This window comes from Pterocles gutturalis, unplaced genomic scaffold (assembly GCF_000699245.1).
Source record: "Pterocles gutturalis isolate BGI_N339 unplaced genomic scaffold, ASM69924v1 scaffold9547, whole genome shotgun sequence".
NCBI classification, from domain to species: domain Eukaryota; kingdom Metazoa; phylum Chordata; class Aves; order Pterocliformes; family Pteroclidae; genus Pterocles; species Pterocles gutturalis.
The window spans coordinates 25,255-51,531 of record NW_010112753.1 but is presented as its reverse complement, the minus strand read 5'-3'; the positions used below and the strand labels follow the sequence as shown (position 1 = coordinate 51,531).

At 41.5% G+C, this 26,277-nt stretch overlaps 1 protein-coding gene across 1 annotated transcript in view; it reads left to right on the top strand.

Annotated features, from left to right (window-relative positions):
• Positions 1 to 26,277, top strand: part of GAREM (GRB2 associated, regulator of MAPK1) — a gene marked incomplete at its 5' end in the record, with an annotated part of 73,110 nt that overhangs the window by 38,255 nt on the left and 8,578 nt on the right. Inside the window, 2 exons of the mRNA XM_010074180.1 lie at positions 14,860 to 14,990; positions 24,225 to 25,403. Of these exons, the coding sequence (XP_010072482.1) occupies positions 14,860 to 14,990; positions 24,225 to 25,403 (1,310 nt within the window). The remainder of the gene's footprint in view (positions 1 to 14,859; positions 14,991 to 24,224; positions 25,404 to 26,277) is intronic.

Sequence of the window (26,277 nt, the reverse complement as noted above, 5' to 3'; positions counted from 1 at the left end):
TTTCCCTCACTTTTCCATCGATGCTGCTTGAGTTTGGCTCTGGAGGTGGAATTGGATTTCATAAGGGAAACAAAAATCTCATTTTGAGACAGATGTTGCCTATCAAAAGCAGAAACATGTTAGAAAGCTTAATCTGATGAAGTATACATATGGTTTAATTTTTCAGTAGGAAGTGTAATTAAATTGTCTGGTGTTTCTGGATTAGCCCATAGTGCTTCATGCTGTTATCTTGCACGAAGACTGTAAGTGTGTGGTTTGATATTTCTGGTATGTGTAAGTTGTAGCTTTTCTGTAGTGCAGGACTGGTATCTGGCTCAATTTATTGACTAATTAACCTTCCTTTTTTTTGCTGATTATTAGAATGGTGTGCTATATGGTCATAGATAAATTCATCCTCTGTTATTACTCTGGGAATAATGCTTTCTAACTTTCATTTTTCTCAACATTAATATTAACTCTAAAGCTTTTTTTTAATGGCAGAAGAAAAAAAACATTTTGAGTAGTGTAGGTTTCTTTACTGTATGTCTCATACATTTGCTATGAAATTTGGGTCAGACTGATTAACCACTGTACTACTTCCTAGAGGAGAATCGCAGAAGATATTTTTAACATCCTCATTTGCTTGCTTTTCCTTTCTTCAGAGGGAAATAATTCTGAGCAAGGGAGAGGGGGAGCAGGGAGGAATTGGTGCATGTTTGCTGGGCAAGAAGCAAGTAAAATATAAAAGGCTATGCTGAGCCTTCAGCTCTGCTCAAAGGTGTGTGCAGGCTTCACAGATCAGCTGTCTGACATGGGCTTAGACTTTCCCCTAGAAACCCTGGAAGCAAGGCACGTAGAGCCTGCCCACACAGCACAAGGGACAGGTAAGATCACAGCGTGTGCTGCCTTGCTCGTTTAACGGTAGCGGGGAAGGAGCAGCAGCCCAGCGTGCGATAGCAACCAAGTTCCAAGTGCCTGGAGCCCCAGGAAGATGTCTTGTGCTGCTGAGGATGAAACCCAGCGCTGCGGTATCTGCCTTCTGCTGTCAGGCGTGCTGGCTCGAGGAAGCAGATGCGTGTGATAACAGATGTGACACTTGTCGACCTTTTTTCGTCTTAGCTATGTGTCTTCTCTACAGTAGAAAATGAAGCATAGCCACCTTTTTAACGTATTGCAGACACTTGTTGCTTTGTGGTGTTGGGCTATCGTAAAGCTTGTTTAATATGAATCAGATGGAAAGTGTGCAGAGTGGTTTTCTGACTGCTGTCCAAGGAAAACCTTGCTTCAGCTGGCATGCAGCTTTTAGAGAGTTGGCTCAACCGAGTGTTCCTGGAGTTGGCAACTGAGCTGCCCGCTCAGCCATAAGGAGCCTGTAGCAGGCAGGAGTGCAATGCTAGGGCATGGTGAAGAGAAATCTGTCGGTAAGGCATTCAGTAACTTTTATAGGTATTTAGCAAGTTCAGTGGTGGTCAAGACAGTCACTTTCGATGGCAGAGTTTTGGAGGAGCAGACACTCAGTCCCCTCAAGGCAGCTCAGCATGGTGGAAGGAGGTGACAGGCTGGAGGGATGAGACAAGCGTTGGGGTGCTGCCTTGGAGCAAGTGACTCTTCTCCCAGTGAACTTTTGCGGTATGTCTGTGGAGGCTCGGTGTGTGGGAGGCCAGGTATGATGTTGGCTTTTGCTCTTGCTGGGTATGCAGCAGTGCAGTTGAAAACAGGAGGAAAGCACTGTTTTAGGAAATTACCGCTTTAAGGAGCGGAATTCATGTAATTTCAAAGTTTCTTAACTTTGTTTACCTTTCTGCTTCCTAAATCTCAACTGAAATAGCAATTTTTCTGAGGGAGCGTTAAGCTGTTGGGAAAACTTTTTCAATACTTTTGATAACTCTGCTAGAGACTGATCTTTTGATAGTTTTTGGTCTTGAGTTGCTTTTAGCTTGGGATGTCCCATTTTTTCTGGTCTCTAAGTATCATCATCTCTTTCTGAATATCTATAGTAACCAATTCTAAGTGTCTGAAATCCTAATATCCTTTTTTTACATCCATGGCATCTTCACAACCTTAAATCTGTGTGCTATGACAAACTGTCCAGTATCGATTTAGTTTTATTATTCAAGGAATAACTTTTTTTTTTGTAACCAAATATATTAATAGTATTTCTCTTAATACCTGAGGTAGATTTAAGATCACCTGATTTTAAAACTAAAGTTCTTTTGCAGAAGTTTAAAGCACAGAATTTGTCTGGAGTGTTTGCAGCTGCTAATGTTAGCTTGTGTACTTAGAAATCAGTATGTAATAAAATATCTTCTTATAATTCAGCAGCTGGGGAAGTCCATGTGCATTCAAAGACAAGTAAGCGGCCAACCACTCTGATAATTACCGCTTCACAGCCCGTTCTGTGAAAGGCTACAACATGGCGTTGGTGCAAAAATGGCTTTCAACCACAGATGCCCCAAGCCAATATTAGTGAGAAGGTTTCACTAGAAACACAAATGGGATAAATATTCAATAGCATTTTAGAAAGTATTAGCAAGGCATAGTGCAACTCTTTAAATCATTAATTATAATTTCCATGGAGAAAACAAAATCCCCTAAGTAGTCTTCTAAAAACACTGTTTAAATTAAATCACCCTGTGTGTAGTCTGTAGCATTTATCTTCTGTCGAGATCTTTTAGGCTAGGCTGCCTCTACTATCTGGTTTCATTTGGCTCTCAGCAACCTGGCAGACATCTTACAAGAGGGAAGAGTTGGCTGGGCATTCTGGGATTTTTTTATACCTTTTGGATTCAGCTATGATAATCTGAACTGCCAGAGAGGGGTTTAGATGGTACACACCTTATTTGCGGTAATGAAACAAAATATGTGTGACGGAAGAGAACTGAAGCAGATGCGTATCTTGCTTAGATCTGAATTTTAGATTTATCATCTTTGTTGGCTTCTTGAGTAGCGGTGAAAATTAAATGAAGTGTCAGTGCTGAAGCAGTGTACTCTTACCCACCTTTTCCCTCCATCACCTTCACCCACTATCTCCTCTTTTCCTTTTTTTTTTTCTTGGTGACACATTAGCACAGGCTGGGAACATATTCCAAAATTCTCATTATTAAAAGCTGTCTTCATTCATCTTGAGCTGTTATTGAGAGCTTTGTCTGCTTCATAGATAAACTGCACAATGCTGAATCAATGTCCTCTTGTACTAGAAACCAGACAAACAATTCTGACAGAGTCTGTTGCATTCGTACAAAGTGAGCGAAGAGATGGCTTCCCTCATGTGGAATACAGGTATCAAAACACCTTCTGCTTCTCAACTGAGGTGATGATATAGACATGGCTGCTGGTCCTAAACCAAAAAAATCAGAAATGTTTGCATGCTTGATAGATATTCCAGTGTTACAGATGACAGAATTTTTGGAGCATCAGCTACTACTTGTATGTCATTTAAGGTAATTTCCAGATTGTGTGTTATTTTGTCTTCACACTTTTTTTAATTCTCTTTTATATGGTTTTAGCTGTAGTATAAATGTACTTAACACTGAATACTCTCCTTGACAAGACACTTTAGCAGACTAAACCAGATCTATTGTGTAATTAAGGAGTTTCTTTGGTAATTGGCTTCATTTCAGTCTTAAATATATTGTCTAATTTGTTCCAGAAGTAAAGTGAACTTGTTTTTCAGAACTTCCTCACGATTACTGGTGGTCAGAGCTATAATAAATTGAATTCCTTTCTAATTTAAACACTTTCTTAATGCATAAGCCAAGCTACAGTCTGCACTGGCCACTGAAAATACAAAGTGATAGTACCTTTCCTAAGAAAATTGCCTTTTTAATCACATAGAAGCACAGCAACCCCTGCTTTCCATTGCTGATACACAAATGTTGGGAACTATTTGAGTGATAGGTTCTCCAGTAATTTGAGTGCAATCCTTCAGTAGATTTAAGTTGAGGAAGAGAGAAGGAAGAAGAAAATACAGACTCTGCTAGAGATTGTAAGCCACATGTATATTCAGCAATCAAATGAGATAGGAGCTTTGAAACAATAAGCTGCTCTATAATGCACAGACGGTCTTTCAGGCTAACAAGCCAAGCTCTTGAAGTCTCTCTACGCATTGATAAAAATGTCTAGCTCTGAATGAAATATGTTTATTTTGTCTCATGTAAAGCCCTGTAAGCTACTAAGAACTGACTGAGCTGCTGACTCAGTCGTTGTTCCTGGTTTTTACAGCTCCTCCCATTCAGTTAATTAAAAAACCTGTTCCTGAACAGGAAACAAAAGCACTTTTTATATGGAATTGATCTACGTACATTTTCAAGATTTCTGCTCCGTGAATGCACTTTTTCTTTAGCTTTGTTTATGGCAGTGCAAGTGCCTGCCAGAGGCAGGACTGTTGACGTGACCATCCTCCTCGGGTGGAATATTTCACTACACACCGTCCTACACTCACGCTGCAACCCACTGAGCATGGGATGGGGTCAGAGCCCAAAAGACACAAAAGGCTGCTCAGCGAGCAGGAAAGCAGTGAATGACGCTAAAGACAGGCCATAGAAATGGGGATACTCATGTGGGAGTAGCAGGAGGAAAAAGATCTGTCAGCAAAAGAGCAGAAAGCATAAAGGGTGGTGGGTTTGTGAGTGAAGAAAGTGTCTTTGCACTGAGTTTTGGTGAGTGTTGACTTCGAAGCTTTTGCAAAATAAATAAATAAAAGCTGTTGCTCAGTAAGGCGAAGTTAATGATGAAGCTCAGCAGTTGCTGCTGTTATTTTAGCCAAAGCTTTGACTTGCCAAGAAATAGAAGAATGTGTATGAAGTTGTTTGGAAAAGCCACTTTCATTCTGTCAAGTTTATTTTTTTAAGAGATGGCTACCAAATCCAGAAAGTTATGTCTGGTGTAAATCCAAAGTCACTTACAGTTAGAATCTCTGCAGTCTATATTATGACCAAAAATATGCTTCTGCACATCTTAACTTCCTCCCTACAATTGCAACTCTCTCCAGTTATTTAACCAACAAAGTGAAGTAATACAATTCAGAGAAGGCCTGACATAGAGGTTGACACCTGGTAGTTTCTAAATTGCAAAAGTTTACTGCTTCAATGCAATCAAATTTTTGGCCCCTGAAATTATTAAGCCTCTGTCCAAGCTCAGTTGTTGCTCTGAGAATGAAACCTCTCTCATCTGTCGGTGTAAGGTTTCTCTGTTGCCGCTGGTGGATGGGTTTTCTTTTTTGAATGCTGTCTGGATTTTATCTTAACCTCAAATATCATCATTTACTTGAGTCCACTGGTAATCAGGAGATAGATTAAACTGCTCTTTGTAAGTACAGTTTGTGTTTAAAATACTTTAACTTTCCGTCAGTGCCAAATTCCTCTTTAGTTTTTTGAACAAATTTAGACACTGAAAGTAAGTAAAATAATTCTGTTCAACTATAGCTGCACTGATCTCAGGTCGTGAAATATTGCTGCCCTTAGAAAATACGCCAGTTTCTTTCATTGACACAAGAAGCTAAAGTTCACTCTTTAGCAACCAAAATGGTGAGAGTGAAAGGGAAGAAAGGTTTCTTCCCTTGTGGATCTCCCAGGAGGAGGGGTCCTCTAAAGTGGGAGAAGGATGAAGTTGGGTTTCTGTACTCATTCAGCACCTAGAGTCATGCGGATTATGAACCTCAACTGCATCATTGCTGTTAGGGACATCAGCCCAAACAGAACAAATTTGTGATACTACTGTGTTTTCCTCATGGTAAATATCACAAATGTTGTTTTAATGAAAAATGGGATTTTGCTCCTTCTGCATGAAAGAGGAAATCTGATATTCTCACACATTCATAATTTCTGCTGAAATCAGCGTTAGTGAGTTGGGGGAATCTGTGGTGTAAAGGCAGAAATTTTTGATGCAGCTGTGATATACAATCCCAGCATGCTTGGCTAACCTTTCACAGGTATTCTAACATGGCCTGTTTGAACCTGCTTGGAACTGGTAATATTAATTTCAAATGTTAACTAGGAGTTTGGTCTGTTACTCTCATCTTAACTTTCTTCTGTGATTTAATTAAATGTTAATCTATCGTAGACACCCCTGTTCTTTTGATGAATGTCTTGGGATGAGTGTATACTGATGATCTGGGAGATCACCTAGTTAAGAATAATTCCAAAGGCATATTAACCCTGTGCTGCCTCTTAATTTTAAATGTATGTAATCTCTTTTCTTTAAAATGTGAAAATCTGCGTAGGCAGAGCAATGGAAGATGCTGCTAAGGGACACGTCTGCTATCCAGTGCAAGGTTTGCTCTTCAGCTTGCATTGACGTATCTAACTTAGGTCCAAGTCTGCTCTGGTAGTGAGGGAGGGGCTGCAGTGGTGGCTCCTGTAATGCTAAGAGTGTGTGGTGGCTTTTAAAACCGCGACAACCTTCTAATCCAATTTTCCTTTCTGGTGGCAGGCAATTCCAGCAGATGTTCTCATAAGGATCCTGGATGCTGCTGTAGCTGCCCAGAGCCATAAGCTTTTAGTGACTCTTAACCATTTTCATAACTGAGGTCTAGGTGGGCCTCCACACTAGTACCAAGGAAACAGTGCTCGTAGTCACGTAAGAAAAGCTTTTGTCATCGGGCAGCTGCTGTTAAACGTAGTTATCTCAACACTGCTTCATGCAGGCTCTGGGTTGATTTAGTTGGGCTTTTGTAGCTTTTCTCTCTTGATGCTTTTTTGTGCAATGATGTGGATAAGCTCTGTTATTCACAGGAGAACATCTTCATGTGCACGTCTTTTTACTCTTGCTGTTCAACAGGAAACTAGCAACGGCCTTTGTTAATAGCAGTTAGGAAAGTTGGTGCAGTAGTCATCAGAGTCCTCTGCATGGTCGCTTGAGTGTGTGAACTAACATGCTGCCTGTGGAATATTCTTGGAGTCTGCTGGCAGCCCATGGGAAAGGAATAAATGATGTTAATTACAAGTTAGATCAATGATAACCCAGTGAGTAAGTTAAATCTAGTTAATTTACGGTCCAGACACTCAAACATGTGACTCCTTAAAATGGAACATTTCATTTTGGTAATCTTGTATTTGTGATGATAATAACTTATGAAACAAAGGTTAGAGGTTAGGCTTGTTTTCCCTGTCTGTCTTTTTACATCATCTGTAACCTAAAATTCCTTCTCATGCAGTATCTGTGAGTTACATCTCCTTTAAGCTATCATCAGTCACCATTTGAACTGATTTTTCTTTGTTATACTGCCAACAGAATCAGTTTGGGGTTTTTTTTTTTGTTTGTTTTGCTACTTAAGAGTCATAAAAGTAAGATAAGAGAAAAGAGAGTGCTAGGCTGTACCATCCCCTTTGCTTTGCCAGCATAGGATTAGAGGTTTTGATTAGCAAGCATTGCGTTGCTGTGTGGGAAACGTGGTTGGATTCCCTTCCTTGATCTCTCCAACAGCATATATGCGTATGCACAGGTGATGTGTCAGCGTGCTGGTGCTCTGCTTCAACATGTCTCACCAGGTTGTGATGCCTGAATCATTCTCTCTTGGTTGAATGGGTATTTGTGCTGCAGGCATAACACAGAAAGGAATAAAGGCATTTAAGGCTTCAAAATCTTCAAAATACTTCCGAGAAGTGGAACTATTCATTCTGAAGGACTCCCTCCCTATGAAATGTTGCACAATCTCTACTGACTGAATGTGCCTTTGTGCCTTGCCCTCTCCTTTGCAGTGCCATAAGTTTAGCTCCAGTATGCTTGATGAATTCTGATTGTATTTGTTTACTTAGATATGTCTCTAGTTCACGTTTCATCTGGTTTTTTAATACATTCCCAAAATTTCCAGAAGATTGGGTACAGATGGGGACATGGGAGGTCCTCTTCTTCCCCTTTCTCCCTCCTCTCAAGGAAAAGTACAGACAGGCAGCTCTTAAAAAACAGAAGCAGTATTTCAAAGTCTGTTTAATAGCTATTTCACAGTGATTCTAATGCAAGAATCAATTGTAGCTTTTCTAGTTTGTGGCCCAGTAGTTACCCTTTGGAAGCTGTGAACCTAAGACTCTTGTTGTATATTTTCCTGCTGTATTCTCCACCCTTTTATCATTTCTTTCAGCAGGCTACAATATGAAAATAAAGAATTTATTATGAATAACTCAGAAAAACTTCCCTCTGCCCCTCACACCTTTTTTTTTCTCTTTTTCTGTTTTTTGTTTGTTTATTTTTAATGTAGCTTATAGAAGTTCTCAGTGTAGCAGATAACCTGTACCTTTGGGTTGTCTTGCTCTTTCTTTGACTGAGGGAATGAGTTTACCATAGCACTGCATCCATCTTATTTTGCTGCCAAGTCCCAACCTGAGATGAACTCAGTAGCTCCTTCGATGGGGAGCCGAGCGGTGATGGAGCAGGTGATTCGCTTTCCTGTCCTCTCCATGGGCAGCAGGGCTGTGAGCCTGGCTGCACTAGCTCGTTTGCAGACTGCTGTCTGCTCCCATTGTTGAAAACAACATTCTGTAATTCCGTTTATACTTGCAGTTTTGCTCTGTAATGAGTCTTTTCCCCCATGCCCTGTCCCTCCTGCAGTGGAGACATGGGAGCTCAACTACTCCAGAGGATCTGCTAAGTTTCAAGCAGCTGGAAGATGACAAAAGTGAAGCAAGACATTTACCATTTGTTCTTTCTTCTTCATGTCTGCCAAATCTTTTCACATTTACCTACTGACAGGTCTCCAAAAGAGCTGCAATATTAACTTTACACCTTGGTTCCAGTTAGTCACAGAATAGCTGTATCAGAGATTGTGATGAATTCTTTTTTTCCTCCCTTTTTTTGGGTCTAGACAGCTACAGCCATTGCCAAGACAATATTTCCTGAAACAACAAAATGCTATGTGTAGGTTCTATGCAGAAACACTTTGTCAAATGTCAATTTAAATAAAAAACTGATTTAAAAAAGATAAATGTAGGCTGCAGTGTTAGGATTATGTCTTAATCTATTATTTTAGAGTCGTCGGGTTGCCATGCTCACTCTTGACTGGCTGCCTTGGCTAAGGATTTGGTAGGGACAAAATGCATCTACCGTGTGATCTAGTTGGTGGCGTGACGAGTGAAGACATAAACTGAGATTTCCTTCCATCATCCTCCACTGAGACAAATTTCATTCTACATCGGGTGTTGAGGGCAATTGTGTACACTGTCAGCTGAAGACTCTGCGGGTGCATCTAAGAACCAGGCATGCTGAAGTGTACTTTCCAATGCATGCAACTGCATTCTCCCTGATATATAGCAACCCACCTCTCTGTGCCTTTCTTTATTATGTCTTGTTTATGCTCTTCAGTTGCGCTCAGTTATATCAACGATCATCTTCTTGAGGAGGAAAACAAAGTTATTTCCTATCAGCTTAATGAATGGGAATGCTGAAAAATGTAGACCATCTTTTTCCAAAATGGTGTTATTCTGGCAGGTAGAGAGCCTTTTCTTCTTGAAACAGCTCTGCTGTTCTTTGAAATACTGAAATGCAGGCAGCAGTCAACAAATAATATGGAACATAAACCTCTGCAGTACTTTTCCTACCCTGCTGTGCCATCTGCGCGTTCTTGAGAAGCGCTGGGCTTTGCATGCAGTCTCACATAGAGAGATTTGAGACTTACTAAATAATCAAAGCTGCTGAAAGTCAATACAACTTCTGCCTCCTTGAAGAAACAGTTAACAGCGAGCACAATTGAGCAGATGTTTCAGTGACTTTCCATGTTTCCTACTGATGACATGCAGCTACTTTTTTTCTATAGAATTTCTTTTATCAGATTTTCTTTTTGATACATGAGCATGTACATGCTCTCATCCTTTGATATTCCTGAAAACTTGACTGTTCGGTCTGTGAACCCTTGCCATAGATAAGGACTGCCTTGGTCTAGGCACAGTACAAACACAGTACAAAGTGAGTTTCTGTCTTGGAAACATTATGAAGTCTTAGAAATGGCTGGACTATTTGGAGGTGAGGGGTAAGTTGCTGTGAAAACCAGGCAATTTATATTACAGAAATAACCTGTATGAGGTGGGTTTGAGCTGTGAATGTACGTGAGCCTGCAAGAGCTAAAGCAGAGGAGGCAGCAGAAGCAACGTGAAGGCTGGAACTGAAAGGGCTGGCTAATGCCCCTGCTCCCAGGTGTTGCAGGACCAACTTCTGGCAAGAGGGAAGATGGACTTATCTTCCTGCTCCTGCCGAGTTTTAATAAATGCCTCCATAGACTGGAGGATAAGCCCTGGTTTAGGTCTTTCCCTGCCTTTTTATCTTTCCGGACTCATTTCCAGCAGCAGTGGATTTACTGTCTTTGCTGTAAGCACCTTCAGAGGGAAATAAGAATTCATAATCTGCAGAGATAATATATACTAGGATGAAACTGTTCCAATACTGTGCCTGCCAGAGGCCTGGCTGAAAGATAAAGAAATATAAGGCTTGCAGTAGTCGTTCATTACTGCCTTGCATTTGGCTGCAAAGGAGTAACGACACCTGCTCGGTGGACCATGTAGGTATTACAAATCCTTGATCTTTCTGAACCTGCACTGATTTACTAGAGGAGCATTTCATTATTCTTTTTGTGCTAGTGAGATGGGGATATTTTCATTAAAGTATAGTTTTAGCTTTAGATTTTCTTTTATTTTTTTGTTAAATTCCCAATTGACACACAGTTAAATGGTGTTGTGATTTGTTTAAGCTCACTGTCAGTTTTGTAAAGTCTCCCAATGAAATCTTCCCTCTTGCAAAGTGTAATAAAATTCCACTTTAACTTGCAGTCAAGCCAGACTTATGTCCATTTAACTTGTATTTCAGCCATGCCATCTTTTTTATGGCAGCTTGAGTAGAGACCAGGGAGAAACATAATAAGAAATTGTCTCCTTCCTCCCCATTAGTTAGTTACTTGACATCTGGCTCAAACGTGTATTGCAGTCCCCTCTTCAGCCCTTCTTTCTATCCTTCCAATAAAAAAGTCTGCCTTTTTCAGTGAGGAAATAAGTTTCAAAAAGCTGTCTATAGAAGATCTGGAGTTATAAACCATCTTTTCCAAAGAAGAGGCATTTTAACATCCGTCTGTGATAGCTCCCATGCACAGCATACTTCTTGGTTTCGTAACAGGGGGAGATTAATGCTGCCCTTCTATTATATGCTTTGAGATCTGTGTGTACTCCTCTGTAGTCAACCTCCTTGTGAACTGCTGCTTATTAGCAGTGAAGGCATAAACGGCTTTGTGTTTGCACAGCACAGCTGAAGGAAGGGGAGGATGGCAAGGATAGCGACATAGACAGTTCTGAGCATCTCTTTGTACCGAAGCAAAGCCCCAGCTGATTTTTTTTTATTTTTTTTACGAGAACATGTGTAATTCGACAATACATAGCAGACCCTACTCCCAGTTGCTCACAGCCTAAAGCATTTCTTCTGTGCTGAGGAATTAGGGACTTTTTTTGTAGAAGTTTGGATTGCAATCTCTTGTTAAATATGTAACAATCATAGTAAAATAGAATTATTATGCTTCCAAACAGAGTAACTAGAAAACACAGAATTAAAGACCACCATCTCATTCAAAGTGCTAGATGAGTCTTGTTCATATAATGTATTATTATTCGATACGTTGTTTTCCTTCTGTGTTCATGTGAATTCATGCCTTGTTACTGTGCCCAGCTCGGTTTCCACTCTGAAGTGAGGTTCTCAAATTCTTTCTGAACTAGCAAAATTTCACAGTTGTACAATACTGCATGGAGACTACACAGTTTTTTATTCAGTTGTGTTCTGCACATAAGGGAGGAGTGTTAAATCAGAAGTAGCCCCACTAGATTTAGATTTGTCTGAGGTGACTCAAACTTGCTGTGGGTTTGGGTTTTTTTTTTTTTCTTCAGGGAGCTTAAAGTATTATAAATTGTAATCAGAGCTTGCCTTAAACAGTAACCACAGCTGGGAGTCCTGCATATCAGACCCCTGGATCCCAAACTGGGCATCAGTCAGGGTTGCAGCCAGGTGGCTGTGTCGGTAGTCAGAGGACAGTAATGCTCCCTGAGGAGCAATTCATAAGAAAGCAGGAGAGAGCAACAGCCTCCAGTCAGCCCGTGGAGAACTAACACTGTGTGATGATTTCTGTAAAATTTAAGAACATCTTTGCCCTTAGTGACTCTCTGTGAAATACCATCAGTGGCTGTGCACTCTGGAGTAGTAGTTTTTCTGCACTGTCAGGTGCTCCCTGGTACAGCTCATAGTCCCTGCTGCTCCATGATGTCCTGGCATGTCCTGACTCCATGCAGGAGGTCTGACTTCACTCGTCTCCTCTCTACTCCTGAATTTCCTTTGCAGGAAGGGAGAGTCCCTGCAGGGAGGAGGACCTGTGGCACTGGGGAATGCATCTTCCTCTTGGTTAGGCTGTGGCTAACAGGGAAATCCTGAAATGAGGACTTATGTGGTCTGTATGGCAGGCTGGAGATTAAAAAGCAGTCATCCTCTCTTCATCTCTCCCTGTCTGCACCTTGGACATCAGTCACAACACGATTTCCAGCTTTGGTTGACTGAGCACTTGGCTGCTTATTGTCCAGATTCCCTGAGCGCAGCGGTGCCGGCTGCCTGGCCTCTCTATTGCTTTACACTGAAAGGGGCTTGCAGCAGACAAGGGAAGGAATTCAGCTTCAGGATACTGGCATGTTTCTATTGAGTGTGTAAAGTGTTTTTCCAACTGCTTGCCCACTGTAAGGTTTCCTATGGCTGCTCCAAGTGTCTGCCAGATGTAGCTTTGTCACTCCTAAAATGTCTGGTTTTAATCCTGGAGGCAGTGTCAAGTCTGGGAAAGAATTTTTCAAGATAGGGGGTATGTCAACAATGAAAGTTTTAGATACCTTCAGTAAGCAATTAAACAAATTTACAGGGAAGTAAACCTCTGGAGCTACTAAGCCCAAAGAAACCTCTTCCCTGCTCTGGGCATCCTGGAGCCATGCGTTCCTCCTAGAGGTGCGGAGGAGACTCTGAAGGGTATTGCTAATGGTGCCTGAAGTCCTCCTTACGCATAAGCTGTTGTTGGCTCCTGTCTGAAGCAGAATCCTGCACAAGGCAGACCATTGGTCTGACCTGACAAAGCCATTCCTGCAGTCAAATACATTGCCGTAATATACTACAGGAATGGCTTCGGTATGTCAGACCAAAGGTCCTGCTGCTTCTACCCTGGTGTTGGTCTTTGAAGCACATGAATTGTCTTGGCTGAATGTCAAATAGTAGTGTGTCCTGAAGCAAAGACAAAGTTAGGAAAACTCCAAGGCAGCTGATTTTTGAAGTGTGATGGAGGTTATTAAACAGTTGCAAAATACAGTCTCTTAGTTGGAAGTACCAACATCTTTAGTTCCCCTGCTCATAATAATTCAAAGTTACTGCAGTTGCTTTGGAAAGACAAAACGTATGGAAGGGAATAAAAGGAAGTCTTCCATCTTGTGAGGAGATGTTTAGGCTTACAACCACAGTCCCTGAGTTAAACAGTGTGGCTCTGTCAGCAGGGTGCTGGGGTTGGGTGGAGGAGCTGAGCCTCTTGGTCCCGCACCTCTCTCGCTGTGCTCATGTTCACACCCGTTGGGGTGGCGAGACAGGTCTTTCTCATGGGGCATCAGGACTTCCTGAGGTTTCGTTAATTTCCTCCTCTGTTGCTAGATGGCCTGAAATAATTTAGTGTGGGTGAATTCTCCAAACATGTCACAAAAGTCTCAAGTCTGATGGGATATATAGGGGCAGCAGGGTGTTGTGCATGTGCACAAAAATGCTGAAGGAGTGAGAAAAATTTCTGTAGGTGGCTGACATCCTGATGTATTCGATGTATTTTAATGAAGTTGAGCACTGCTTGGAAACAATAATCCAGTGGCTGTCTGCATTGCTAATTTTAGAATATGATTTACAGGAGATGCACTAACCATTGATTATACTCAGCCTTTTTCTTGTTTTCTGGAGTTGTTTCTAGGTCTTGCTGTGCTATTTTCTTGCTAAGACCAGCCTTTAACTTGGTAGTAATTAATGTTCCTAAGTTTGGTAAGGTTGCTCCATTGATTTTACGTCATACAAGCAGTAACTGTGTCCATCTAAGCTTTTGTTATTGCTGTATTTATAAAAGAAAGCTTTTGAACTGTGTGTTGGTGGTGCACAGAGGTGAGTGATGTGCCTGGCTGTCCCTGGCAGGTCTGCCTGAGGCAGCTGCCTCCGCGTTAGTTCTTGCCTTTTACAAGACTTAGAAAGTAGCCAAGGTTTTCATGCTGGGGGGAGGTAAAGTCAGCAAGAAACACTTGTTTTTAATGCTCTTCTGAAGGCGACCACCTTCAAAAGGGTTTTAAATGTGTATGGTTTTATTTCTTACGTTAGTTAAAGTTCTTAAAGGGCTTAGTTTATAATTAAGGAAAGTTCGGTGCTATTCCACCCTTAGGGAAGCCTAGGGGGAAAGGGTTTTAGCCTAGCATTTTTTTAATAGCTGTTTGATGATGCTAAAAGCAAAAACAAACCCCCTATGTTTATTGTTTTGGGGTTTATAGTAGAGGGTGTGTTTCCTTTCTGTATAGCCTTTAATATACGGGCCAAAAAATGCTATCTGTACAGATACTGTTACACCAGATTAAGTACAGAAACACAAATTCCTCCATGGCTATTTACTGTTTCTAGAGAGCATGTGATAAAAGGATCTTTTTTAATTTAACTTTAGCTCCCACATGTTCTTTTTGTTCCAACCTGGTGAAACTGTGGGTGTCTTTCACAGCAGGTTCAGGAGACTCTCTGCAATCTTTGGTCTTCTTGTTTGGCTGCTAAGAACCGGAAAAATTGACCGAGCAAAATGATGAAGAAGTTGAGCCAGCAGTTGCCACAGTGACAGTTGTCCAATATAAATATCTTACAACTCTTCTGTTTATCATTTGTTTTCAGGGCAGTTTAAGCTGCTGGAACAAGACCGAGATATTAAGGAGCCAGTGCAGTATTTTAACAGTGTGGAGGAGGTGGCTAAAGCATTTCCTGAACGAGTTTACGTCATGGAGGAAATAACATTCAACGTTAAGGTAGTCCCTGAATAAATATTTATCTCTGTTTAAATGATTAACTGTTGCAACCTTTATATACATGGCAAGTGAGCAACGGCGCTGTGTGGGAAGTGTGATTTTTGAGACAAACGAGCCTTTAGTGCTCTGCATGCAGTGATGGTGCTCTTCGGGATCATTTTTGAAGTCTTAAATCAACATGTCCTCTAAGGGGTCTCCTGTCCTATGACACTTTGGGGAGCAATCCTGATGATCCATCCAATAACTCATCTAATTAGGATGCTCCTGCCAGATTTCAAACAAATGTTGTTTGTTTCCCCCTCCCGCAGTCTGAATTTTATTCTCTGCTAAGCAGCAGCTGCTCAAATCCCTGTCCAGAAAGCCTTGTTCTCAGAGAGCACGCAGGGTGAAGTGATGGGCTTGCTTGTCTCAAAATTACTGCAGCTAGATAGCGTTGTGAATAAAACAAACAAACAAAAAAAAAGACACGCTTGATCTATGTGTGTGTTTGCATGTGCATGCCTCTTGAGCTCATCAAAGGGTCAGCAGTCCCATGAGCACAAGAGGGCTTGCTGTCACCAGACGCATTGCACTGCCGTGGCATGACACAATGAAGCGAGTACTTGTTCTACCTTGTCCTACCAACATGTGTGACATGAATCTTTCAGTCAGGGGTGTCAGCTCTGCTAACAGAGCAGGGTGGTCTTCAGGCTCGTCTGGTTTGCTTCAGTTGATAACACCACCTGAGACTGGTTGCAGAGCATCCTAGAGCTGGGATGCAATGGCGCAGATCCACATCGTGTACCCTACAGGGGAAACTGGTTGATACTGCTGCTGCAAAACTAATAGAGAGTTTCCTGCTCTCTATGTTGTGAGGTTTTTATAGCAGCCTTTTAATGACTTTTTCTCTTTCTTGCACCGCTAGAGTTGGGGAACACCAACTAGTCTGCAATTTTTATAGGGGTGGAACAAAGTAGCTGAAGACTGCTGTAAGTGTGAGAGCTCATCAGTTTTATTCATTTAGCAACACAGACTCATGCCTTTCAAGACAGTAGGTTGTTTGAATTTCTGCTCTCCATTAACCTGAACCCATAAAACAGAGCCTTTCGTGAATTATGGCTACATGAGAGAGTTGGGACGCTTTTGTATGTTTAGGATGTAGTTGGGGCAAATCAAGGCAAGAAGAAATTTTCATTTCTACCCAGGAAGATCAGTCTTACCTTGGGACTGCTAGCCTTATCCAGTGCTGTGCCGTTATTTCTCAGTTGATCAGTGACCAAATCAAGAGAGTAAAATGTGAAGCTTTGATTTTATTGGGGGAAAATATATCTGCAGGCTTGTTTAAATGTAAAATGTTGTGTCTTGAGTTTAACATGAGTGTTTTTAAAACTCTTTGTCATATTTAGCAAACTGAGAATAAAGCATAGCTTACTGTTAGATATCAAATCATTTTTAAAAGATGTTATAGTGATACTCCTTAATGTAAATAACAGTAATAATAATAATCCAGGTTTAACCTAGTTACACAGTTATCTTGGCAGTATTTCTCTTGGCAGTTTTTCCAGTTTCACAGAAGTCTGTTCCAAAGTTATCATCTTCCAAAATATAAATGAACTTAACAGAATTTATTAACGTGTTTAATAACCCTTTACATGCAAGAGAATTATGTACACTAAAATTTTAATATAAGGGAGATCCTGTCAAACTGATTAGCGCAAAGGGAGGAACACTAAGTACGCTTGATTTCTGTCCAATGCAGTGTGCCCGTTTAAGTTCAGAAGAGAATATCAGAAGGTAGGTAATCTGATACAGAAAGGAAAAAAAAAAAAAAAAGCTTGAAATATCTGATGAAGGAGCCAAGATGAGGAGGAACTCTGAAGTCTGGGAATTTTTTCTTATTCCAAACACTCAAGTCTTTCATACATAATTTTTGAAGAAAGAGCCTGTAGAGTTACACCACACAGTCACTGCATGGTTTTGTCTGTGCTTGTTGATGTCTGTCTGCACGTGCCAATATGCCACTGTTACGGTTTGACTTGGTGCGAACCTTGCTCCTCCATGTGACTCTTTCTGCAAAATCCTGCCAGAGCAGCCGCTAATGCTGCCATTCAGTGATCTGCCTTCTCGCTGTGACAGTCTGAGGGATCTTCTCCAAGGGGGTTGCTTTATTTTTACTTATTGTGTCAGTTGTTAAAAGGAAAAATAAGCTACCTTGTCCTGGGGGAGGCAGGGGAGATGGGTCTCCCTTTCCTCCTTCCCCACGGTTTTGCAGCTAGGCAGGCTTCCTAGACAGTGCGCTGACAGATATTTGAAGGAGGGCTGTAACACATGATGGAAGGTGGAGTCACTTTTCCCAGAACAGCAAACAAATATTTTAGATTAAACAAAACTTTTGCAATGGCTAAAACTACTTCTGGTAATTTCTTTGGATGTACGTATGTGTCAGTACTGTATGTGTCTCAGGTACTGGTGGCCAGCAGCATCTGCAGGCACAGCAATTTAGAGTGTTCTGGGAATAAGCTGATTTCACTCAGTCAATAGGTATTTAACCTATTCCTAATTTAAAATTAGAGGCATTCTGTATTTTCTTCCCTGACCAGCTAGGTGATTACTTTTTGTATTAATATTCAGTGCATAACGGCAGAGAATTTTTCTTAGGTAACAGTATTCTGCTACAAAGATGAGAATTTTTTTATTCTCTATGCTAGGAAGAAAAACATTAAGACAGTTGAGCTACCCCAGGGCCCTAGTTTTTGCTGAACTGACAGCAGTAGGTTTCTGCAGTTAGATGCTCTGGTCCCATACAGGTGGCAGTCTGTACAAATACCCAGGAAGCTATTGCATTAAGACTTAAAACCAGGAGCAGAAATCCCACATCATACCAAGGGCAATTCACAAAACATTCTCTTAAAAAAATAACAATATTGTCTGATAGATTGGACAAGCCATGAATTCCTGCTCTCTAAAAACCAGACCGCTTAGTGTTGCAGGACCCTTCAAACCTTCTGGGATATCGTTTTTGTCCTGAAGATATCACTCGGTCTCCCAGGAGAGGCTGTGAAGCTGTTCGCAGAGCCTTTCCAGGACGGAGAGGTGGGTTAGTTCATTAACCCTGTAATGATTCTTTTCTTTCCTATCAAAGACATTGTTTGGCTGGTGTTAAGTTTTGATACCCGATTTGGTTTTGGTTTAGTTTTTGGTTTTTTTGGTGTAATCCTTTTTCCACAGTGGTTTGACAGTGATGGCCCATACAGTGAGCATTTGACAGAGGTAAATCTATAGTGAAAACTTTGCCTTTTTTTTTTTTTTTTTTTTTTTGTCAAATGTTAATGCAGTACAGTAGAGCAAAACTGATCTCCTGATTTGATTGCAATTCTGTTGGCTCTGATAAACTTGCCCTGAGTTTCCAAAAAGCACATATGTAGAAGGTTGTAATCTACATGGGCATTTTTAAAGGCTGCCAATAGCGACTTTCCTGAAATCAGTTCGTGTGTGGATTCTAGCTCCAAATTTGCAAGCAATTGCAGCACTGGGGCTGCCTTTCTTCCAGCATCTGGTGCATGGCTTGACAGAGAGAAGCAGACCTGCTGCTTCATGCCTACATCGATGTACCTGCTGGTGGGTTTCTGCTCTGAAAGGAGCCTGGATAGTGGGTGCCATTGCCTCGCAGTGGCTTCGTGAGCTGTCCTTCCCCTCATCCTACTTGAAGAGATGCTTCATAGAGCTCAGTGGTTTTACCTGTCACATTTTGGGTCATTTTTGGAACACTGATTTGTTTGAGACATCCTTAAACAGCACTGAAGGCAGCTTTTAATGTAGAGATCAAGGCAAAGTGCCCCTCAGGTGAGGGGGAAGTGCACGTATACTAACATGAAGAGTTGTACTTGCTGATTCTGTCTTGGGAGACAGATGCTTATAAAAGAAAAATGGGATACTGTCTCACTGAATTTAGTCAACTTCCTTCAGAAAATTAGCTTTTTTCTGGTAGTAGGTCTTCTGAAGACTCTTTGGTTTATATTTTTAAAATGTATATCCACTTTTTGTGGCTTGTAAAGATAATTAATATATATAGTCTATATTACCTATATTTATATATATGTAGTGCTTTGATTGGTCCTTTGGCTTTAATAGTAAAATCTGTATGCAGTAATTGTGAATCAGAGACCTCACAGTTAAAAAGAACTCTACCACAAAAAATCCTAACTGTGTATTTTTAAAATTAATGCAATGCTTGCATTACTCTAATAAAATCTAGCAGGTATAACAAGCAATGTGAAGCTACAAATCATTTTTATAAGGGGTTCATATGTGTCCAAGTGATTAAAGACTTCTACTTCAAACTATAACAAATTAGAACAATTGGAGGCCAGACAGGATATTGACTCAGGTTAACTCAGAAAAATAGATTTTGATAACACCATTCTTTAAGCAAAAGAAACAATATAATTGAGCTTTCCCAAAAGAACATGTTTCCTAGATAATCATTCGTCACTTTCCTGGTGCCTGTCTTCTGCAGGTTATGTAATTGGCTTCTGAATTGTTACTGAATTGTGGGAGTCTTCAAATGTAGAACATTATAATGACTTCTGTTTTGCAGTGTGTTTGATAAGATGTCTGTAAGCCAGTAACCTTTCTGGTTGCATCCTGCCATCAATACTGAACTGTTAGAATGGATCAACATCTGGCAGTAGGGAGGCAGAGAGTAAGTATAGCATGGAGTAGGGTCTGGTTCTGTGCGTCCTCTGCATTAGTTGTTCCATTTGAACATCTGCTAGTGATTTCTAGATGGCTGTGGAGTGTAGTGTGACAAGCACTGCTTCTGCCACAGAGCTAGGAGCACTGATCAGTCTCACCTATTAGCAGAAAGTGAAAATTGGCTTGGAAGGGCAAAAGAGGGGCAAGGGGGAAGTAAAACTGCCGGAGTCATTACGATGCATAAAGCATCGTTGTTACGATGTGTAAAACAGAGAGAGCAGCCATGCACATAAACGTGTTTGGGGAAGGAATTGTCTCAGAATGCTCCCAAGGCTGGTAGTTTAATAACTGGAGGAGACTTTTGTGTTTATCAGATAATGACAGCAACTGGAGGTATGATGGTTACTGCTGCATGTTGTTGCACTGGGATTGTCCAGTGAAGAATTCCTGGTTTAAATAGAAGATGTGAGGAGGGGGCACACAAAAAATTAAACCATGAGGGTACGTTCCCACTATGGAGACATTTGAGGAAAATGTATTGTCCTACCTTCCTTCCTCCTATTCCTTCAGGAAGTCTCAGCTTCCTACCTGTTGCAAAGTCATCGCACCTGAAGGCTCAAAACCAAACCTGGCAGAAGTCCCAAAGGAGTCAAGAGCATTGCTCGAGTGTGGGCAAAGAAGGAGGGGGAAAGTGAGCTGAACGTGTAGGGCAGAGTGGAGCCACACTGGGACCGGAGCTGGCCCTCCCAGGTGTGTTCTGCAGCTGAATGAAGGCTTCTCACGTGCTTTCTGCCTTCTGTAACATTATCTGTTCTTCAGAATAGTGAGGAGATTCTAGCAGTTATTTCTGTGTCAGTCGGTGTTCTGGACTGCCTTAACTGCTTAATAATTTGTGATATGCACTTTCTCCCAGATCACGTCATCCTGAAGTGTGCTATTTGGCGTGAAATCAAATCTGTTCTGAGGAGCTGCTGTGCTTGGGTGATGCCTGGGCTGATGAGCGCCCTGTGAAGTTCACCGAAGGCAGGTGCAAAGCCCAGCGCCTGGGATGCCATAAGACCTGCAACAGACTGATGGGCTAGAAAGTGTCTGTGTGGAAAACATCTGAGGGGCACCTGGTAGACAGTAGTGGTGGTGTGGCAAAGGTGGCCAACAGCATATTGAGCTGTGTAAGCAAGAGTGTAGCCAGCAAGTTGAGGATGTTGATTTTTCCCCATCATTAAGCACTTGTGATGCTACGGTTGGAATATTTCTTCCAGTTTCGGAAACAGCTTTTTTTTCCGAACACCCACTAAAACAAGGAAGGTGTTGACATGTGGGAGCAAGCCCAGTATAGCAAGATGGTCAGGGGGCTGCAGCAGATTACGTATTTGGAGAGGCAGTGAGATCTGGGTTTGTTCAACGTCGAGGGCTGAGGGAAGATCTTTCTGCTGTGCCTACCTACCTAATGGGAGGATATAAAGAAGACAGACAGACTCAACTGAGGTGCCCAGTGGAGGGACAAGAAACAAAAGGCACAAGTTGAAACATAAGAATTCTGCTCCAATATAAGAAAAAAAAAAAAAAAAGGGTGGTTGAACACAGAAGGAGGTTGCCCAGAGAAAATGTGCATTCTCCATCTCTGGAGAAACTAAAAATTTAGCTGGACATGGCCCCGAGCAGACTGCCATAACTGCACCTGCTTTGAGGAGCAGATTGGACTAGATGGCTCTGGGGGTCCTGTCCAACCTGGAGGATTCTACATTTCTCACCTGATGTCCCATGGTAAAGTCCGTGGCCCTTTGTTGATGTTTTTGTAAGTCTTGTGGCCACTGATAAAGTGAAATGTTTGAATGAACAGGACAGAGCAAGTTTGATTTTCATAGATCATTGCTACAAGGGCAAAGTAAACATCACTTAGCTATGTAATCTGAGAAACAAAAATTTAGCAATATCTGTTTCATGAGTTTCTAGATTATTTTAGGGTGATTTCTATGTATGGTACAATATATATTGATATTATATATGATATGTGTGGTATATATTCATTGCTAATGTTCTGGAACACATATTCACCTACTATGTATGCTTTATAAAGTTAATTAGCATGTGGTAATGAATAAATTAACCTAATACAAGAAGAGAAGAGTTAGCTTTCTTGACTTTCGGAACTTACATTTTAAAATGTCCTTAGCCTACTGAGGTGTACCAGCAGCCTTAACATTGCCATAGTAGGGTTTAGTAGATAGGGATAAAGTTGTACAGTTTTAGACTTTTCATTTCACTTTTTCATATTTTAATTACAATTTTGGACAGCAGATGATGCCTTATATTTTTGTTCAGAAGGAAGAGTACATAACAGTATTTTTCTCAGAGTGCCACACTAGAACTGTGGCATGATTTTTTCTTTTGTTCCAGCACAGTAAAATTCAGCTTTATTTCACCTGTTATTATCTTGTGACTATATTTAAAAATAAAAAAAAAATCACAGAATGTTTCCCAGATTTTTTTAATTGGGAATAATTTTGTCTTTAAACATGTCTGTTGAATCTGAAAATCCATTTGTTATTTGGCTGGTTGAAATGGATGCCATTAATAAGCAGCTGCTCAGTGAGACCTTGGTTGTGAAGGTCGGCCAGCGAGTTACCTCTGTGGTTTCACATCTGACCCACTGTTTCGTTCTACAGTGGCTTGTTTGTTTGTGAGTCCCCAGGGAACTGCAAGCTGGCTGAGCAGGAGCTCCCACAGCCGCAGGCTGAGACACCTCCCTCGCTCTGGCCCCTGTCCCGCAGGAAGCGAGAAAAAGCTGTAACCGTACTGTCTGGAGTTAAATATCTGACAGCATAACTCACATTGTCCAAAGAAGGCGTTTGTGGGGTCTTATCGATGCCAGAAACTGATATTCTTACAGAACAGAAACCGACAGTCTTACAGAACGTGTCCTCTCAGAAAGAGAAAGGGGGTTAAACAGTAAATCCACCGAGTGCTGTGCGTCCTCAGCCCGTGTCAGCTCCACCGAAGGCAGGGCTCCGCAGCCGCAGCTCAGACGCAGCGCTCTGTGGCGGTTTTGAGGAGAAACCAGCAACCAGCGTCATGCCGGTGTTATCAGCAGAGAAACCTCAAGTGCTTTCCTTTCACGTCGTGGTGTTTCAAAATACTTGCTGGCCAGTGGTGTGAACTGTGAATGAGTATTATGTACCATAAGGTCCTAGTAGTTTCCTGCATTAGACCAATTAGTGTTTGTTCAGATAATTCAGGGCTTGAATGACTTCCTCTCCGGAAGCCTGAGACTGAAGTGCTAAGGCAGCACACGTCAGCTGAGCTGCCTGTGCCTTTGCTCTGAAAGGCTTGCACAAGAAGATCACAACTTTACAAATACAGGTGAATTGCAGATCGTGGGGAAGTGAAAGCAGCACTTCTCAGTTATTAACTGGTGGGAATTACAGCCTTGATTTCATGCAGTGGCTGTTCTGTGATGATACCTGAATTTGAAGCCTGGAGTTTGAACTTCACACTGCTCCATGAAGTCTTTAAGGGTTGCAGAGGTGAAGAAGGGATGTACTATTTTAGTGTATGTTTTCATTTGCAGTTTTTTTAGTATGTTCCATATTTCTGAATAAAATGGTCTATTAACAGGCCAGTAGCATTTTTCTGATGCACCTTATTTTATGAGTAGGTATCTGCTGCTGCTGAGGAAGAGCTGGGTGGGTTCTGTTAGGTCCCTGAAAAGGGCTTTTCCCATTAAACTACTCAATTACAAAGCAAAGCAATCTTGTCTGTAAAGAGTTATTCTAGTCTTAAGGAAAAAACTTCAGGAACAAATGAGCCTTGGACATGTGTTTTGCTTTTTTTTTTTTTTCACAGTTCAATTTCCATACTAGAAAAGCACACACATGGCTATGCATATGTTAATCTTTTTAATTGCAGTTATGATCAAAGAATGAGGAAGGAAGTCTATGACTAGGAGAGCAAAGCAGAGAGGGAGTTAGGCACATGGGATAGACCGATATTCTTGACTTCTCCTTCAGGGAATAGATGTCATCTGTCATTCCCCCTAGCCTGGAAGAGATCAAAGGGATATGCGTCATCCATAATGATGGAATCACCTTTTCTGCTCCTCAGGGAGCTAAAGATGGTGAAAGAAGTGGTTTGCTTCCCTCAAGAGCCTGGAAAATAAGTTCTAGTAAACAATGAAAACAAGGGGCAGGCAAAAGATACCCAGGGGAATGCAGACATGCTCTGTCATAGCGGTATGACACAAGTGGCTATCTGAATTGCCAGGATATATGGATATGTCCTTTCTTTAAACGTTGGCTAAGTTTGTTCTCATACCTTCTTTGACAGTTTCAGGTGGCTGTTTCCCCTCAAGTAAGATCCAGGAATGTGCAGAACAATAAAAAAAAAGGTTACTTGGCCGAGCTTCAGGTTAAACACCTTGCATTTGACTGCTCAACTGTTCAAATAAAATTAGTTTAGTTTCTCCCAATACATAGTCCTGTAAGTTCAGTCTCAATAGATTTTATATGATTTGAAGTGTTATCTTCAGAGAGGGAAAAACAATTTTTTGTTATTATTTTGCAGGTGGCTTCAGGTGAATGCAATGAAGACACTGAGGTTTACAACATTACCCTTAGTACTGGGGATGAGCTCACTTTAATGGGGCAAGCAGAAATCCTTTATGCAAAATCTTCTAAGGAGAAGTCACGACTCAACACCATCTTCAAAAAAATTGGGAAACTTAATTCAATTAGTAAGCTAGGCAGAGGCAAAATGCCCTGCCTCATCTGCATGAACCACAGGACCAACGAAAGCATCAGTCTCCCTTTCCAGTGTAAGGGCAAGTTTAGCACCCGCAGCCCGTTGGAGGTGCAGATGCAAGAAGGTGAGCACACGATTCGCAATATAGTAGAAAAAACCAGGTTACCTGTTAATGTGACTGTGCCAAGTCCTACACCAAGAAACCCTTATGACCTGCATTTTATCCGTGAAGGGCACAGATACAAGTTCGTCAACATTCAAACCAAGACTGTGGTGGTTTGTTGCGTGCTTCGTGGCAACAAAATTATTCCCATGCATTTTCCCTTGCACTTGACGCTTCCGAAATTTACTCTACCCGACAGTCTGGTGAAGGGGGAGCTGTGGCATGAAACCCTCATTCAGCACTGGTTTAATGTATGCCAGGAGCAGTTTGACATAGATGAGTATTCCCGTGCCGTGCGAGACGTGAAAACCGACTGGAATGAAGATTGCAAGAGCCCAAAAAAGAGCCGGTGCCCGGGGCACAGCCATGTGCCAAACTCCCTCAGCTACGCGCGGGACGAACTTACGCAGTCCTTCCACCGGCTCTCGGTGTGCGTCTATGGAAACAACTTGCATGGGAACAGTGAAGTGAACCTCCATGGCTGCAGGGACTTGTGTAACGAGTGGGCCCTCTTCTCTCACGATGGTCTTCAGTACCAGGAGTCTGGTGACAGTAGCAGCGATTACCTTTTTCCTGAAGTTAGTGAAGAATCGATGTTTCTGCCTACAAAACCAGAACTTCCTTACGAAGAGCTGTGGTTAGACCAAGGGTCTGGAAAGGCTGGTGACCAGTCTCTGACTCGCTCGCTAAGTGAGAAGAACAAATGTGACAACTACAGAGGGTCTTTCCGATCAAAGTGCGGTACCACATCGCTACCTATGCCTGCGACTGTCGGGGCAACCACAAAGTCTTCAGATGTTTCCCTACCTCCACCTCCAGTGCCTCCCAAATCAGAAGCAGTAAGTCAGGATTATTTGGTTTGTTTCTTTTTTCAGCTGCTGAAGAGTTTAATTGGGGTATTTTTTAGGGAAGACTTAGCAGGGGCAGGAACATGGAGGGCAAGGAAACGGTGAAAGTTTGTGAGATGTACAACTTCAGCTAGTTTCCTGCCAAGTGTAAGTCATGTCCTATAAATCACTGGAGTATATTTAATATAAATACTTCATCTGGTAGCTTAATCCTCATACTATAAGGTGATATTTATTGTATTTTTTTTGCTCACACAAACAAGGTCTAAGAATTGCTAGATCACTTCCTTCCCTTGCTTTCTGTATCATCTCTCCATGTTTTGCTCATATTTGCTGTGACCGAAGTCTGTGGGGCATGACACCACTTGGAACTGCCTCAGATCACCTTAGTGTGTGCGTCTTCAATTAGCAGGGCCTGATAATGAGAACAGCTAGGATTTTTATGGATTTGAAGTGTTAATGAGAGATTGTCTTCTCTGTTACAAGTCTATGGCAAATTTTGAAGAATATTAAGTGTCATTGTCCTCAAGGAAACTTTGTCAAACCAGACCTGAAGTAGTCACTCTATACTGCTTATTGAAAGAAAATATGCTTATATAGGAACTCTGCAGAGTTGATAAATGAGCCTTCTAGAGGACTCAGTTTTAAAAAGAGCATGTTTCCTGTCCTAGCGTTTCTAATTAAAACTCATGAGAGAAATTGCTTCTCCAAACCTGAAATGTCATGGAGGTTTCAGAGGCAAAAATAAAAATGTGTTTTATCAACAGGAGTTTATGTGGACTGGGTGGAAAATCCACCCTTACATGGTGTCTTTACTTAGTCCTAAACTTTTTTTTTTTCAAAAAGAAGGGAAAAAATAAAACTT